This window comes from Saccostrea cucullata, unplaced genomic scaffold (assembly GCF_032062105.1).
Source record: "Saccostrea cucullata isolate Sc308-1 unplaced genomic scaffold, CSIRO_AGI_Scuc_v1 ctg9324, whole genome shotgun sequence".
Taxonomy (NCBI): Eukaryota; Metazoa; Mollusca; class Bivalvia; order Ostreida; family Ostreidae; genus Saccostrea; species Saccostrea cuccullata.
The window spans coordinates 1-17,301 of NW_026925635.1; the positions used below are offsets into that span (position 1 = coordinate 1).

The following is a 17,301-nucleotide window of genomic DNA, read 5'->3' on the forward strand; positions in this document are numbered from 1 at the left end:
ATTCAAATTCCATTGATTCAGTACTCGTCTCGCATACAATTGTACTGATATTTCTTATTGTTTTCATCCACCAGAGGTATTAGGGTCGGTCCTCGTATACAGTTCGACTGATAAGGATTAGTCCTTGATCGCTAATATGTTTCTCCGAACTCAACCGAGAACTTTTAGGGTAGTCCTCGCGCACCATTGAACTTATTTGGATCAGTCCTGCACCAACCCAAATATTTAGGTTATTAAGTTGTTAAGCATTTTTCGACTGATATGTGTAAGTATTGCACATATATAAAAAAAGAGAGTTAGTCTTTGTATTTATAATAATTTTATTTATTTAAAAAAAAAAAAGGTACTTGGCATGGAGCGGTATCGCAGTTTGGCACAACATTACTATGACGTAATAAACGCTAATTGTTTTCGGCACCATGGGACTTTGGCGTATCAAACCATCGGGGTTTAGCGCAGACCATCAGATTTTGGCGTGACCATCGGACTTTGGAGTCCTATATATTTATGTAGCAACATACCATAAGCATAGGTAGCATACTCATATCCCAGAAAAATATTACAATCTTTGGTTAAGTCTAATATTGTCATGTTTTTTTCATACAAATTGTTTGACCATTATTTCCGCACTAACAATTGTCTAAGATTTTTTTTCATTTGCTCGGTCATAAAAGAGCTCACATAAGATTTGAACTTTTAATGTAACAAATGTTTAATTATTCACGACATTATTTGAAAAATAGAAAATGAATCATAAAACAATGTAATACGTAATAAAATGGTAAATGTATATCTTTAAATATACAAATAATTGCACAGTAAGTTAGCAGTAATAACCAATGGAATCAAAACTTAAAATAATATCCACCCCTATATGAATGACTGAAAGAAATTATTTGAGGAGCAAAGAACTACAGTAAAGAAGAAAAATGTCAAAATAAATATATGGCTACAATATTGTAAATAAATTATTAAATAAATTTTTGAGCGTTATAAAACAAAAAGGGAATACAATGCTAGCAATCTTAATGCACATTTAGGAACATTTTTTTAATCAACTGTCCATCATTTAATGTTGAAAGAAACTTATTAGTAAAAAAGTAATGATATTGATGTTGTTTTTGAACTGGACACTCTGTTTAGAGGAAAATGTCAATACTCTTATCAAACAAATTGTAAAATATTTTCATATGTACAAAAATTTATTCATTCTTCCAAGAGACTAAATTAGGAACACTGCTTGTCAAATAACCTTTTACGTAAATATACATGTATATATATTTTTTCTAAATATTTGTATTATTTTTAGATGGAACAGTATTTTTAAAAATGATATGTATACAGTTAGGAGGTTGTAAACTGTTTTTAATATAATATTTATGAATAATACTTGATTGTGATACAAGGAAAGGCTGTACATGTACATAGGTCTTGCCTGATGCCCAATCCTTATTGTATTATTCAATGAAATATATATTTGAAGCATAGGAAAGACGACTTTTTAAAAAATTCAAAATTTTGATGTAATTACATTGTTAAAATGTTTACGGTATCTAATGATAATAATTAAGGAATTAAATGCTTATTCTACTCTTGTTGAACGTATCACAGAAAGCTTTCAGACATCCTTGTGTCTAGATTTTAGTTTTGGAAGGATATTTGATTTTCTCTGACAGCAAATCGAAAGTGACGCTGCATTCCTTTTTCGTTGAGCAGTTACAGGCCTTTGCATGCAGCTCTGTATGTCCAAAAATCAGAGACTCCTCGACCTCTGTTCCTCTTTCATCGTCAATTTTAAGAACTCCGAGTTTTTCACAACCGTCCTCGTCAACATATTTAGGATTGTCTTTGTTTGAGATGAAAATGCCACATTCAAGGTCACCATCGGCTGATTTCAATGCCCTGAAAATGTGACTTTTAATGAACCCTGCTTTCAATCGGTCTCCCTTGGTTACAAACTTAAAGAATACGTCTTTACACCGGTCTTCGGAACCTCTGACATCCCGCTTTGCTTCTTTATGTTCTCCTTCGACAAATTTTGGCCATATTTGGATCCCATACGTGTATCTTGCTACGCGCTCCGATATCAATTCCGGATGATGTCCGAAATACACTGCACCTTTTAGAACCGCCAGTCCACATTGATTTGGTGTTATAACCCGACGTTTGCCCTTGATTTCAAATGTTTGACGAACACAGTTTTGAACAAGAGAACATTCTGAAAAAAACCCTACCATTATCATTACTCTCAAATCTTTTCCAGCGTTTTCGATAAGTGTTCTAAGGTGTTTTACAATATCATCTACGGTTGTTTGAAAAATTTTCTTCATTACTGTTGTTTGCATGTGAATTTTTCCAGCTTCAAATCTGATTTCCTTTCCTTTGAATTTCGATTTTTCTATTATTTTATTGACATCCCGCTCACTGTGGACTTTTTTTGCGAAGTTTGTCAATCCCATTGGAATACGTATATGGACATTTCTTGTCTCCTTGTCAAAATTAAATCCTCTTTTCTTGACCTCAAATCCCTGCCAAAAGTCAAAATTATCTTCGGCATCATCATCCTCAGTTTGAAATTTTTCCATCGAAGTTTTGCAAAATAAATCTAGAAGAAAACTCTCAAAAGCTTTATCTATACGTGTTCCACCCCATAGTCCCCCGGACGCGGGGGTCAATTCCACGATTGTGCCGGTCTTCTGAAGTTGGTGCAAGGTGATATCTGCTGTTCCACCTAAATGTGAAAATAGTAGAGACAGAGAAAATAAATGAAGAATCAGCTGTTATCTTGCCCCTTTTTGATAACAATTATTCATACCACTGAGTTTTTAAAAAAAAAGAATACTGAGTATAATATAATATTCTTTTGAGTACCTCCGAGATCCACGACCATATACTTTGCATCAGAGTCTGTTTCTGTTCCACGAAAGCTGGAATCGTTCTGAGGTTCCAGATACATCAGCTGACAGTAAATAGACGCGGCCTCGGGTTCCAAAGCAAATAGTAGCTGGTTTCCAGGTATCCAGCCTACAGTGAAACGTTATTGCAAAATATATATTTATAAATGTAACAGGAAACATCTCTTTTTAACATTTACAGATATAGGAAAATGTGAAGTATGTCAGGGATGGGGTCAATCACATAGGATAGTAATTAATTAAATTACAATTACTTTCCCAAAATTTTCAATTAAATTACCATTACCATTACATGGATTTTGAAATGTAATTAATTAAATTACAATTACTTTGCAAATGTAATTAATTAAATTACAAATTACATTCAAGAATACATGTATAAAAGTAGATAGTCATGTTTATTCCTTTACATTTATAAGAGATTATTTTCATTACAACATTTAATACAATATTATTAAAAGCTTCATACATTTTTCAAATACTGTGTCCCCTAACATAATATTTGTTCGATTAATTTGAAGATTTTCCTCCCATGATGAAGGTTCTTTCCACTGGGGTATTTGTGAGAAAAGTGCATACATGTAGATACTGACTAGTAGAAAGTTTACAGATGGTTTTACCTAATTCATGTGTTTAAATTTTGGAATCATTTTTAAGCTTTCCCATAAATAAGTGATTAATTTCTGCTAAATGTACTTTTGATGCTTTAATTATTTCCCTTTATATTTCTTTATTTCAGCATCATAGGTTTACCTCAAAATGTGGGTAGTTGACTTATTCTGTGCCACACTACAATTTAAAGTCAAAGAGTATGTATAAAAACACCAACAGACAAAGTCAAAGGTGTGAAAAATGTTTATTTAGGAATAAGTATATGACCCCAAGACACTAATTAGCACCTGTTAATAACTTCCAACACAAGCTGAAGATATGGCCAACAAAAGGATTAGAAGCCATTGGACTTCTTATTTTCATATGGATTAATTAATTAAAAAATCAAAATATGAATTTTATTTGTAAACTTTACAAAGATTAATTTGATTTAAGTTTGTTTTTTTTAAATGAAAAGGGACACTGTATTTAAACAACATTTTACATAAAAAGGAACGTTCTTTTCAAGAAATTAAAAATTTTTGGTCCAGAATATAAGTTATTAACCTAGCTTTCATAAATAATGTTTATGAAATTGAGGGATAGGAGACTATTTTTCATTTATTTAAAATCAGTGTAATTGAATGTAATTGAAAAAGTAATTGTGAATTACATGCCTTTTTAGAAAGTAATTAATTAAATTACCATTACTTGTAATTGAAAATTTGGTCAATTACACATTACTTTCAATTACATCGAAATTTGTAATTAATTACAGTCAATTACCATTACATATTACCATTACCCCATCCCTGAAGTATGTGTACATGTATATTTCAGGCTATATGAAGAAAATACGATATTGGAACTGTATGCGTGTAGGATCACTTCACGTGTTTACAACTACATTGTATGTCAGTTTGTGTTTTCACCTTATTTTATGAACAAAAACCCTTTTTCTATACATTTACATGATTTTTATTTTGCAAAAATAATGAAATGAAAAAAATTCAATGAAATAATAATTATGATAAAAACTCAAAAATCACATAGCTTTAATTTCCTTAAATAAATTTTCTTTTAGTTCAATTTACAAAAACCCATTTTGCCCTTTTTATACAGATTGATTGCATCAACTGCTGTAATTACCATTAGGGGATTTTTTCCCGGGCCAAAGAAAACAATATTCGGGATATTCATCAAAAAAGAAATATTATAAAATTACCTTTTCAGTTGCTTCTCTCATAAACATTTTGGCCGTGTCGTCCCATATTGCTGGCACTGTTATAACGAAGTCGATGTCTGTGATCTTTATTTCAAGTGTATGAGAATCGTTTAATGCCTTCAGCATATGATTTTTCAAATATTCCATCGAATGCGTGAATACCAACATTCCATCCACAGTTTTCCCACGTATATCCTTACATTGTGTTGTTCTGTGAACACGCTTTTTATATAAAAAACAAAAATAAGTAAACATTATTTCTTACTTGTTAACTTGTCACTAAGTAAAAAAAATTAAAAACAAACAATATTGAAAATATTATTTTTTAATTCAAGTTTAACGATTTTTTAAAAGTTATATATGACTCATGAATCATTACATCTATTATGTATTTCCTTTACTTTTGCACCAATATGCCTACATCACCTGTATACGGGATTCATATTAAAAAAGGTAAAATGAAAATTAAGATGTATATAATGCATACTCCAGTAGTATGTGCTATTTATGGCACGCCAAATTCACAAAAATGAGATAAACCTGGTTTCACAATTGATAAACTAGGTTTATCGACTGTAAACTATAGTTTACAAACCGTTAACTATACATGTAGTTAACAATTCGTTAAAGCTGACATGAACTCTTAAAAAGGCATCATTTTTCATCTTTGTACGACTTACTACATTCCTGTACGCCTTTGTCCGCCATATTTCTTCAATTCCGCCATATTTTAATCGAAAATTTTTGGCCACCTGTACCTGCTATATATAGCCTTTTACAATTGTTTCACTTGAGTGATTTTCTAGCCTGGCTGTCGACATGTGCACATCTCCGATAGCATAGTTTTTAGAAGTCCATAAACTGACCAATACATGTTTGAAAAAGTAAAACTTCAACAAAAACTAGAACTATACCGAGAATTAAATTATTTTTGAATGCATTTGCTGCAATATAGAAAATACACTAACACGGAATACATTCAAGTACAGCAAAAATCCATGCAGGTCAGTCAAGAAAACGCGTCAAACGCAACACTTGATAAAAACATTTACCTGAATACTGCTATCGTTACAGGGATGTGCACATGTGGAAAGAATTATCCTATTTTACTTTTATTGAAAAATGCATCTCAGAAATCATGTAATCCATTGCTAACTCAACGGTAAAAACTGCTTGGACAGACGTGGTCCATGCCGATCATTTTATTTGTTCAGGGAAAATATCAAAGGTTGAAAGCTCCGTGGTTGACTGAAGAAAATGCAAATAATTTTTTTTTCAAGAATAAACATTACTCTTGTCTGTAAATGTTGTAAATAAAATTTTTGAAAACATGGTTTAACTTCATCAAATTTATAATAAAGCATGCATTATTACGAATCATTCACTGTGAAAGGAGGGGGGGGGGGGGGTAATAAAACATGCATAACACTCTCATAAAAACAGTTTACGAAAAACGTCTGAAACAGATCGGATTTCTTTATGATCAAATATTATCAAATAGATACTGTGTATTGGCTTTATTAGAGATAATATAATTTGATTTAAAGTTAATATAATATGATTTAAAGTTATTTATAATTTAATGCAAAATGAAAGAAAAAGTGAGCAAATTCACATACCCCACACACCCACAAAAGTCAAATTCCCAGAAAAAAATAAAGGAATCGTAATTTCCTGGTAATATGCACATCTATACACATTGCGTCCTAAATATCTGCAAAGTTTGACGAAATTGTGCGCAGCGATTTATGAGGAATTGCGCTGACAAACTGCTTATCTCTATATTCAAGATATGGCCAAAATCTAAATGTAAAAGTGCAGAAATTCCCGAAAAAATAAAGGATTCGGAATTTCCTGGTGATATGCAAATCTACACATTGTCTCCTATAAATATCTGCAAAGTTTAACAAAATTCTATGCATTGGTTTATGAGGAGTTGCGCTGACCAAAAAAAAAGAAAAAGAGGAGTGACTGACTGACTGACTGACGGACGGGTCGAAAACATACCTCACGCAACTTGTTGCGTGGGGTATAATAAACGAGTTTGATTCTGTGGTACAATGATAATGAAAATAGAATTTAAAGTGAATTAAGTTTTTTGACATCAATAATTAATGATTATTAGCCAAAGCATATAAGAAGAGAGAGAGAGCAAACTCCCCGTGAGAATTCCACATTCTACCTAAAATTAGCTTTTTAAAAATTCTCTTGTCTGTTGTCCAGGTCCAGATTCGACACGTTTGAGAAGGTATTTGAGAAAGTTCCCAATGTACCTATTCCTGTGATGTATATTTCACGTTAAACGTATATAGTAATCGTTATGTCCGTCCGTCTGTACGTCCGTCCGTCCGTCCGTAGATGTCTGTTACGCTTTGGGGTACCCATCTCTTATCCGCAAATCCTCTTATACATGTACCACTGAGTGAAATTGAATGAAACTTTCACAGAATCTCAATATACATACAATATATTACATATTACCATTTTGCAACTCATATTTACTTTTTGATCTGACACATAGTTTGGGTTTACCGACAATAGCAATATATATATATATATATATATATATATATATATATATATATATATATATATATATATATATATATATATACTGTAAACCAACTTTTATTCGCGACGACTTTATTTCGCGATTTACCAGGGGTAAACTAGTTGGCGACGATTAATTTTCGCGATCAGACCTTTTTTGATCTGTTATAAATAGACAGAGAGACTTTAAAGTCTGGTTCGCGGCGAGAAATATTCGCGATGACGACGTTGTCGCGAACTTCGCGAAAATTTCTCGCACGCGAATAAAAGTTGGTTTACAGTATATATATATATATATATATATATATATATATATATATATATATATATATATATATATATATATATATATATATATATATATATATATATATATATGCACTTTGCCGTTATAACCATATGGGAGGCGGGGGTATCATTTAGTGAGGTCATTGCTCACGATACCTCTTGTGTCTCTTTCAAATTGGGCGTTTAGGTTAATATCTTGTCCAAAGTAAAATTATTATTCAATTTATTAAGTTTCCACATCCCGCCTGAAAAAAATCCTTGATATGTCCTAAGGCTTAATAAATGGTACAGCACAAAGTGCGTAGGATTTTATACCTATTATTGTCCTACCGGATGGTTACAGAGAGAGACTGAGAGAGAGGGAGTCCAATATACAAAAGAGTAAATAAAAATTATCCGTATTCAACCAGGTTTCAAGTATTCCTACCCTTGGTTTTAAAATCATCTCCCAAATACACCTACAGAAATTATATTTGTATAAAAAACAAACAAAGCTAGACTGTCAGGCAGGAATACTGAAATCTCGAAAGACTTCCTATAACAGCATAATTATAAAACAGTTACGTTCCTCTCAAACAGTTACGTCCCTCAAAATGCACATACTGTGTGGTCGGAGTGACACATTTTAAAAAAAGAATCTCAAAATTAATTCGGCAGAAATGTCTGTCAATTATTTTTGCATGCCCCCCCCCCCCCAAAAAAAAATCAAATGCCTAAATGTCAATCTGAACAGGCAATGGCCTTTCTCCTTGTGTGTATTAACGAACGTATAGATATACACATAAAAATTTGTATTCTGGTTAATTGCTTTTAAGATTTGAAGTAAATAATTACCGTACATCAAATTACTTGGTTTAGATTTGAGATTAGTACTAAAATAATCAGTTATAATTGAAATGAATTTTGCGACGCAAACCAACTGCAGACTACATACATGACTTTGTATAGAATGTATATTAGAACTTCATGTATATAGACAATTTACAGTTATACCTTTATGAACAGCAGTTATGATACCCCCCCCCCCCTTTCAGCAGCGCAAATACCAAAATACCAAATAACTTCTCTTTCCACTTGTGATATTTTCCCTGACCAAAATCTGATCAGCACGGACTAAGTGACTGTATCGATGTGCTAGTCTGTACGGAGTAGTGACAGTGTGTTTACTATTGGGCTTTTATGGAGTTTATTTCTTTTTTGTGATACATATTTCAATAAATGGAATTCAGGGTGTTTATAACTTGACTTGTGCACATCTTCCAACCAATGCAGTGATCTTATTATCAGGTATGAGTACGTTTACAGCGTTCGAGGCGTTTTCTCGATATGCATCAATTGCATAGGACCTGCAAATCAAAAACATTGGTTGTTTTGTTCAATTAAAATGATTATGATTTCGGAATGTGTTTGCGGATTTTACTGCTTTTTATTTCAAGTTTATTCTGCAAAAATTGCTGCACTGTAAATTACGTACACATGCAACTAAATTTCTCTCCCAAACTTGCGGTTTTTTTTTCTTTTTTTCTTTTTTACTTTTGATTTAAATCAATAATCATTCAGAAATATGATTATTATGTTGTTTATTGTGGTTTTGAAATGTCTTGATAACCTCATGTGTTCTCATATGCTTTACCATCGGAGATGTGCACAAGTCGATACCCAAGCCAAAAAACCATTCAAGTGTAACGAGCGCATTGGGGTATATATCGTTACAATGAGACAAGGTATCTGAAAGAAATATGGCGGAATACTGCTATTGGTATGAAACAAGTCGTACATAGATGAAAATGTTGCGTTTTTAAGAATTCATGTCAGCTTTAAGTATAGTTAACGATTCGTTAAGTATAGTTTTCATCTGTGAAACTATATTTAACGGTCGTTAACTATACTTTACGAATGCTAATCTAAGTTTATCTGTCTGAATAAAGCGTTAACTACGGAAGCGTATTAGTGCCACTTGCACACTTCACTTTTTTTTAATTTGTACACTTTAATCTGTAAATTTTACACTTTAATCTGTAAAATTTACCCTTTAATCTGTAAATTTTACACTTAAAAGTGTAAAATTTACACCAAAATCTGTTAAATTTACACTTTAATCTGTAAATTTTACACTTTAATCTGTAAATTTTACACTTTAAAGTGTAAAATTTACACTTTAATCTGTAAAATTACACTTTAATCTGTAAAATTTACACTTTAAAGTGTAAATTTTACACTTTAATCTGTAAATTTTATACTTTAATCTGTAAATTTAACACTTTAATCTGTAAATTTTATACTTTAAAGTGTAAATTTTACTCTTTAATCTATAAATTTTACACTTTAATCTGTAAATTTTACACTTTAATCTGTAAATTTTACACTTTAATCTGTAAATTTTACACTTTAATCTGTAAAATTTACACTTTAATCTGTAAATTTTACACTTTATTTTAAACAACCTAAACTGTTATCAGTTATGATCAAATGGTCGATTTGTGATGTTTTACCTCTGAAACATGAAAAAAGTATTTAACTGTGATGTTTACAATTGTTTGCATATTTTTATTTTACATGTACTCGTACATGTTTATTAGTATATGAACAGTGTACTTAACAGTAAAAATAAATATCTCAAAGATTTTTTTATTTGCAGTTAAGTTTGATATTACAAGTATATGGTTCTATGGTCATGATGAAATAATATTTTAAAAATACGGTCATTTTTTTAACGTAGCATCAAAGAAACGTCATTGAATCAAAATATATAAAAATTCATTGCTGTTCCAAAATAGAAACATAATATAAACATACTTTGATATCAATATCACATTCATCTAGAATATGTACATGCATGCATATGTTTGATATGCTCTTCATTTATATTCTAAGAAAAGTTTTACTTGTATCAGTAATACTAATTTGCTTATCATTTGCATTTATTGTAAAATAGAAAATCAGAATTAAATATTATCTTGCAATATTAACGGTCTGTTGGCTTTAAAATGCGTTACTAAAGATGTATGAATATGCTTATTTGACTATGTGAATAAACAAATAAAGTGTAAAATTTACAGATTATAGTATAAATTTTACAGATTAAAGTGTAAAATTTACAGATTAAAGTGTAAAATTTACACTTTAAAGTGTAAAATTTACAGATTGAAGTGTAAAATTTACAGATTAAAGTGTAAAATTTACACTTTAAAGTGTAAAATTTACAGATTAAAGTGTAAAATTTACACTTTAAAGTGTAAAATTTACAGATTAAAGTGTAAAATTTACAGATTAAAGTGTAAATTTTACAGATTAAAGTGTAAAATTAACAGATTAAAGTGTAAAATTTACACTTTAAAGTGTAAAATTTACAGAAAAAAGTGTAAAATTTACAGATCAAAGTGTAAATTTACAGATTAAAGTGTAAAATTTACACTTTAAAGTGTTCAGTGTAAAATTTACAGATTAAAGTGTAAAATTTACAGATTAAAGTGTAAATTTTACACTTTAAAGTGTAAATTTTACACTTTAAAGTGTAAAATTTACAGATTAAAGTGTAGAGTTTACAGATTAAAGTGTAGAAATTAAAAAAAGTGAAGTGTCAAAGTGGCACTAATACGCTTCCGTAGTTAACAGTAGGTTTTGTTGATAAACATAGATTCACGTTTGTAAACTATAGTTTACAATCGTAAACTATAGTTCAGAGTTGTTAATCATAGTTTCACAAATCGTGAAACTATATTTAACAGATCGTTAACTATAGTTAACGGTTTGTATTTATCAGATAATCTATGTTTTGCAATCGCAAATGATTGTTTTCGGTGTTAAGCATAGTTCTACGGTTGTGAAACTTAGATTATCGCGTTAACTATGGTTTACAGATGTAAACTATAGTTAACGTTTACAGATGTAAAATATAGATTAACGTTGTTAACTATAGTTTACAGTTCGTAAACTATAGTTTACAACCAATAAACTTAGTTTATCGACTGTGAAACTATGTTTATCTCATTTTTGTGAATTTGGCGTGTCATAGCTATTGCTTGTTCATACCTCTTCCAGTTCTGTTTTTAGAATCAATTTGAACCGTTTGAAAAAGTAATAATCTTTGCAAGTATCATCCTCTTCTGTTGTCAGATTAGCATAGCAGTTTTCTGCCTCAAATCCGAAAGCTTTGAAGGATTTATCAGGATTTAGTAAAAGCGCAGTGGGAGCCTTGTACGACAATGGTTCCCCTCCCGACCAGTTGTTAGTAAGAACTTTTGCCCAGTTGTCTTTGAATGAGTACGCATAACCAGAATACGTGGTTCCAAAATCGATGGCGGCTACCAGCATACGACCAGCTTTCGACTTTTTTTCCTATTAGATTCGCCCATATTTTGTTTTGCATTCTATTTCTTTTCCTTCTTTAATTCCTACTTTGGATTTAATTTTTTTATCTGTGTACGGTGGAACTTGTGCGTTAGAAAAACATTCCCGTACGAAACTCTTAACCGTTTTCCGGCCGGAGTCCGGGCGGACTGAGACGGATTCCGGTTAAGTGCTAGGAGGACCAAGCCGTACCTAAGACGGACCTGGAAAACGTCCAAGCTCTAACCGTTTTCCGCCTCATATCTTAGGTGGATTCCACCTTAAATCCTAGGCGTATTTTTGTTAGACGTTTTCCGGCTTAGCTCTTAGACGGAATCTGCATTAATCTTAGGATTGTGAACAGTTTAAATTATGACCACATGTTTTAGTCCTCTAGATGACCCTGTTTTCCTAAGGCACAAATGGGGGAGATATTCGTAAAAAATAGTCAAACATAACTTTTAATCAATTTATTTGACTTCGAGTATTATGCTTTATATAACATTGAATATTGCGATTCCTTGATGAGTAAGGTTTTTTTGCTGCCATATTGTATACCAGATATACGTTTCCAATGCGCACCTGCTTGACCCCCTCTACAGGGGCGGGCGTTTTCAGCCAGAGCCTCTTTTTGAATGCGCTGGTCAGTTTGAATGCAGATTTTGAAAGTGATGATCATGACTGTTGTCAATTTGGTTGATGAATCTTTATATTTCATTCAGTTAAAAAGGAACTTAGGGAAGATGTATGCCCGTAAATTATTACTAAGAAGATGATTGTTCATTCGTTATGTGTTTTTGGGAAAAAAGAGTGACAACTTTTAGTGTTATTCTACTGAGTTTGAAGTGAAGCAAATTATGCTCGGCAGTGAACATCATGTGCTAAATGGACAGGGAAGCACCTCGGTTCAGGAATAAATGTGGAAAACAACGGTAAGTTAAATTTTAAGCCGTGTTTTGTTTTGTTCTTTCTTTTTCCCTCTCTCTCTTTCTTTTTAATTTCGTACAGCCAAAATTTGGACTTCACCATTACTCTGTTAATTAATTCCAATAGCATTGAGGTCCCATGTATTCACAATACACTCTCCACTAACCCAGATCTTTAAAAAAAATGCGCATAAAATTTCAGGCGCCATTTCTTATTGCCAAATGTAGGGTAGCCTCACACCCCCCCCCCCCCAATTGCAAATTTTCTCAATATTATGAGTGTTTCCTTTTGGAGTAAAATTTTTAAAAGTGCAGAGATAAAAGATAGGAACAAAACTAAATTGATTCATTGTTCAATTATTAAGTAACATGTCCTTTTCTTATTTTAATGTGTTTTCTGGAAATATGATTTCCCTTTAAAATTAGCGACCGTCACTTACTTCCAGTTTTAAAATCACGATTGGAAATTTTGTTATTTGTGAGTAAGCACAGTGTTTTAACCAGCGGTTAGTGGAATTGTTACATAAACACCCTTTTAAAAGTGTAGTTCGCTGCTAAGTTTGGATCAAGAGTCAGGTTTGAGATCTGTAAGTCACCATTTATACATTCCATAACAAATTAACAATCATGGATAAGAGTATTATTCATATATGATATATATAAGTTAGATCTACATATTTCATGAGTAGCTATTTATTATCATTTGATTATACATGTTTATTTAAAAATATATTTGTAGAAAGGGGTCTTATGTTAGTACCTTTTTCAAATGTATGAAAATTATGAAATAATTGAATAAGAGATTAAAACCTCTTTAATATTGAAATAGTAAATATTAGGATCTTCTGCAGTGCACTGATTGCAGTATTATACATTTCAGCACTTTGAGCTGTACAAGTACTCAGCGATTATGGCTGATAAAGGTAAAATGAGGATAGCGGCAACTGCAGCAAGTCAGGATGAAGGCCAGGAGCCACCGTCCATCTCAGTTTATCTATGGACATAACCGGCTGACCGCTACAGCAGATTATGAGAGGTAAGAATACATGAAGATATCAGACAACTGATAGACATATATGAAAATTATTCTTATATTAGGTAAGTTTTAGTGTTGAGAAAAATCACATAAGAATGTTTGCATCCTGAATGATCTGTAATACAGAACAGAAGAATGAATCGTTTAAACGTCCAAATTTGGCCCCCCGATAATTTACAAAAAATAAGTTTAAACATTTTCTACATATTTTTGTCTCAATCTTTCCATCAAACATTGTAGTTTATAAATTTCATTTTCAATTTTCACTTCCTTGCACTGTAATTGGGTATTTATCTGATTAATATAGCAGGGGTACGTTGTTTACATCTATTTCTCATAGACTTTAGGCCACACCCCCACTTTGCCAGCCCATTTTTTATATGAGCGCATTGATCTTTCAAGTTGTAATAAATACGGTCAATGTAAAGAGTTATACTTGTAATTTTAATTCATGAAAGAAATTGAAACAGTCGTGCGCTCACATGTTATTTTCCCAAAAGGTGCAAAATCTCGGGTACCTGTCCCTATAGTAAAGGCACCTTGTTTACAAATTCAATCCGCCTTTGACCTCATGAATAACAAAGCATTGAACACGTGACTCAAATCTATTCACTTTTCATGCTTTGAGCAGATCAATGCGACTTCGTGTCCATTGTTGCGAGCTATCGATGGTCAAATCATTTTCAAATTGGTATAATTAGACTAATTTAAAGTACTCTTTTAAATTTGTAAATTTTTATGCCGGTATATTCAGGACATATTCACATTTTTTTTATTTATTTGTTATTATAACGATATTTCAGTTGATTTTGTTTGATTGTTTTTTCGGCATTTATCAATATATATTGGAGGCTTGTAGCATAAACCTTGCGCTTACTACTTGTACCTCATTAATATAGAATTTTAAAAAAAAATACTGTGGGTATATTTGTTCCTAAGTACATGTACTTATCACATCAGTGGTACGTTCATTAAACCTTAGAAGATATTAAATATTTTTCTCTCAGTTTTTCGTTAATTTTATAGATCGTTATTTGAAAAAAAAATACTAATTTAACATATCTTTAGAAAATAAACCATTTGTTACAAAAGCGTACTTCCAATTTAAGAAACCTTACGGAAAAGAAATTGAAGTATGAGACGTTAATAAGGCTTATATATATATCGGATGAAAAGTCACTGGACGAACGCATTGCACAAAATGCACCCCTAATTGAACAGAGGGAAATTCCGGGTTACTTCTGACGACATGTTACAACTTTTTACATCGGCACAAAATATAACAACAATTAAATATTAGTAACAAAAAATCGAATGATGAAGGGCGTAATTTTTTTTTAAACAATGCAATCTGGACTGTACAAAGTACTCTTGTCTAACACTGATGTTTTTTTTATATATCCAGCAACGATAATATTGACGTTAAACTGACGTTTAATTTTCACTTTCTTGCGATTTTATTTTTTATACACAGAGTGAAATTTATATATATCATATTTCAACCGTATTTTGTGTAGCACACGAATTTCGCAAAATCATATATGCACATGCTATGAAATAGTTGTTCATGTAAATGTAATGAGCTTTAATGTATTAATCATAAGCTTTAATGGGTTAATTATTATCTCTATAAAAATGAAGTTTTAAAGTATGAAAAAAGTGTATATATTCTGCATTATACGTTCTATTCAAAATAATTGTGTTTCTTTATATATAAATAATTTGACGAATTTCTAATAAATCATTTCAAATATGACTCGTAAGTTAAACAGAAAAAAAAACGAAGTTAAGTCTGACAAATTAAAAAAAGGGTATTTATATTTGGTGGGTCTCTAGCACTAAATAAGAGGTTTTAGGTGTCACTTCATCATAAAACTAAGTACAATTCGAACACACTCTAATGTATTCAAACAAATCGCACGCTTGATAGACGCCCCGCCTTCTCATTCAAATACTTGTTCTAAAATGACCTACATAGCCGTAATGGCGAAGTTTTACAGTGAAATATGCGACTTTATTTAATCGATATCATGTATATATTGAAAGTCTCTTTCCTAAACAATCCTTTATTAGTATCTATACAGACTCTACTTGAAGACTCTAGCTATAAGATAACAATTTTCTTATTTAAAAGGGTAAAATTCTGCATGTAAAAAGGGGCAAGATTGCAGTGTTTAGAGGATTCATTCTTTATAAAAGAGTCATTTTATTGAGAAATGTTGAAGAGTTTTTTGAAAATGACAAATTCATATCAGTTTGGTATTTTCTTTACAGACTTCATCATGTGTTGTGTGAAGAATGGCAAAGAAAGCTGGAATCATGGGAAAGATAGCTAAGTTATACCACTGACAACTTAGGAAGGAGAACTATAAAAATGACACACTATTTCCTTACAGACAGAAAGAATTTTGTGAAAATATTCAACTAGTTGTAAATTTACAGCTAATTGTTCAATCAAGTTTTGGTACAATGTTTTTTATCTTTTAATTTTTAATTTCTTGTGAAGGCAAGGCAGGACATTTTCAAATGTAAACATGTTTTGTAGTCATTGAATTTTAAAGAACGAAAAAATAAATGATATATGATTTGTATAATTTAATTTTTTTTATTGTTAAGTTTGTAAAAGATCTGATACACTGTGATAAGGACATGTAGATTATGTAAACATTAATGCAAAATCCCTTTAACCTTTAGGTGGAATACCCCTTGCTAGTAAGGCAGAATACACCTACCTGAAGTTAGGCGGAATATGCCTTACAGGTTAGGCGGAATACGCCTATTGTAAGTAAGGCGGAATACGCCTTGCAGGTCAGGTGGAATACGCCTAGTAGGTTAGGCGGAATACGTGTTGCAAGTAAGGCGGAATGCGCCTTGCAGGTAAGGCGGATTCCGCCTTGGAGGTAATCCATATTAGGAAAGGTGGAATACGCCTTAACTCATTTAAATATTTCGAGCCCTATTACGCCCTGACTCCACCCGGACTCCGTCTAATAGTCTTATTAAGTTCCTTATAGATGATAGGCGGATTCCGTCTTCTGAATTCCGCCTGGAATCAGGGCGTAAATTTTCGTACAGGTTTCAATGCAAAGACGGTTAATGACTTCTTCTTGGCCGTACAAATCTAAAATATGCAATTTTAAAGTAAGAAATTCCATCTTCAATCTTTAGTATTGATTTTTCCAGCTCCAGAGTTAGCTTTTCCACTATGATCTTGACTGTTCCTAATTTTTATATTGGCAGTTTGAACTCTTAGATTAATCTTCATACGTTTAATTCCTTTGCACTGTACCAGCCTTCGTATCGTTGGTATATTATTACAATGGAGAAAAACGAGAAAAACGATAATTGTTAAGAAATTATGATGAAAGAAAGAATCATTTTCTTGCGTTTTCAGAATGCAAATTGCATTATTTAGAACAGATGTCTTTGTACAATGAAAGT

General features: G+C 31.6%; 1 protein-coding gene and 1 long non-coding RNA gene across 2 annotated transcripts; one reads left to right on the forward strand and one right to left on the reverse strand.

Annotated features, from left to right (window-relative positions):
• Positions 1–1,634: 1,634 nt before the first annotated feature.
• On the reverse strand, positions 1,635–12,160 carry LOC134269401 (heat shock 70 kDa protein 12A-like). Its single transcript, XM_062751591.1, has 6 exons — positions 12,146–12,160; positions 11,602–11,907; positions 4,732–4,953; positions 3,385–3,466; positions 2,872–3,024; positions 1,635–2,731 (listed from the first exon to the last, which is right to left on the reverse strand). Exons 1-6 carry the CDS (start codon positions 12,158–12,160, stop codon positions 1,635–1,637), a joined length of 1,875 nt encoding a protein of 624 aa, XP_062607575.1.
• Positions 12,161–13,809: 1,649 nt separating this feature from the next.
• On the forward strand, positions 13,810–16,454 carry LOC134269402 (uncharacterized). Its single transcript, XR_009992574.1, has 2 exons — positions 13,810–13,860; positions 16,135–16,454. It is a non-coding gene; the product is annotated as an uncharacterized LOC134269402 (long non-coding RNA).
• Positions 16,455–17,301: the final 847 nt, after the last annotated feature.

Excerpts from the sequence above, each read along its gene's own strand:
- LOC134269401 (XM_062751591.1), bottom strand. Across the intron at positions 4,954-11,601 it reads TAAAAACAGAACTGGAAGAG|CGTGTTCACAGAACAACACA; the intron begins GTATGAACAAGC and ends TTATATAAAAAG. Across the intron at positions 3,025-3,384 it reads GGACACAGTATTTGAAAAAT|GCTGGATACCTGGAAACCAG; the intron begins GTATGAAGCTTT and ends GTTTCACTGTAG.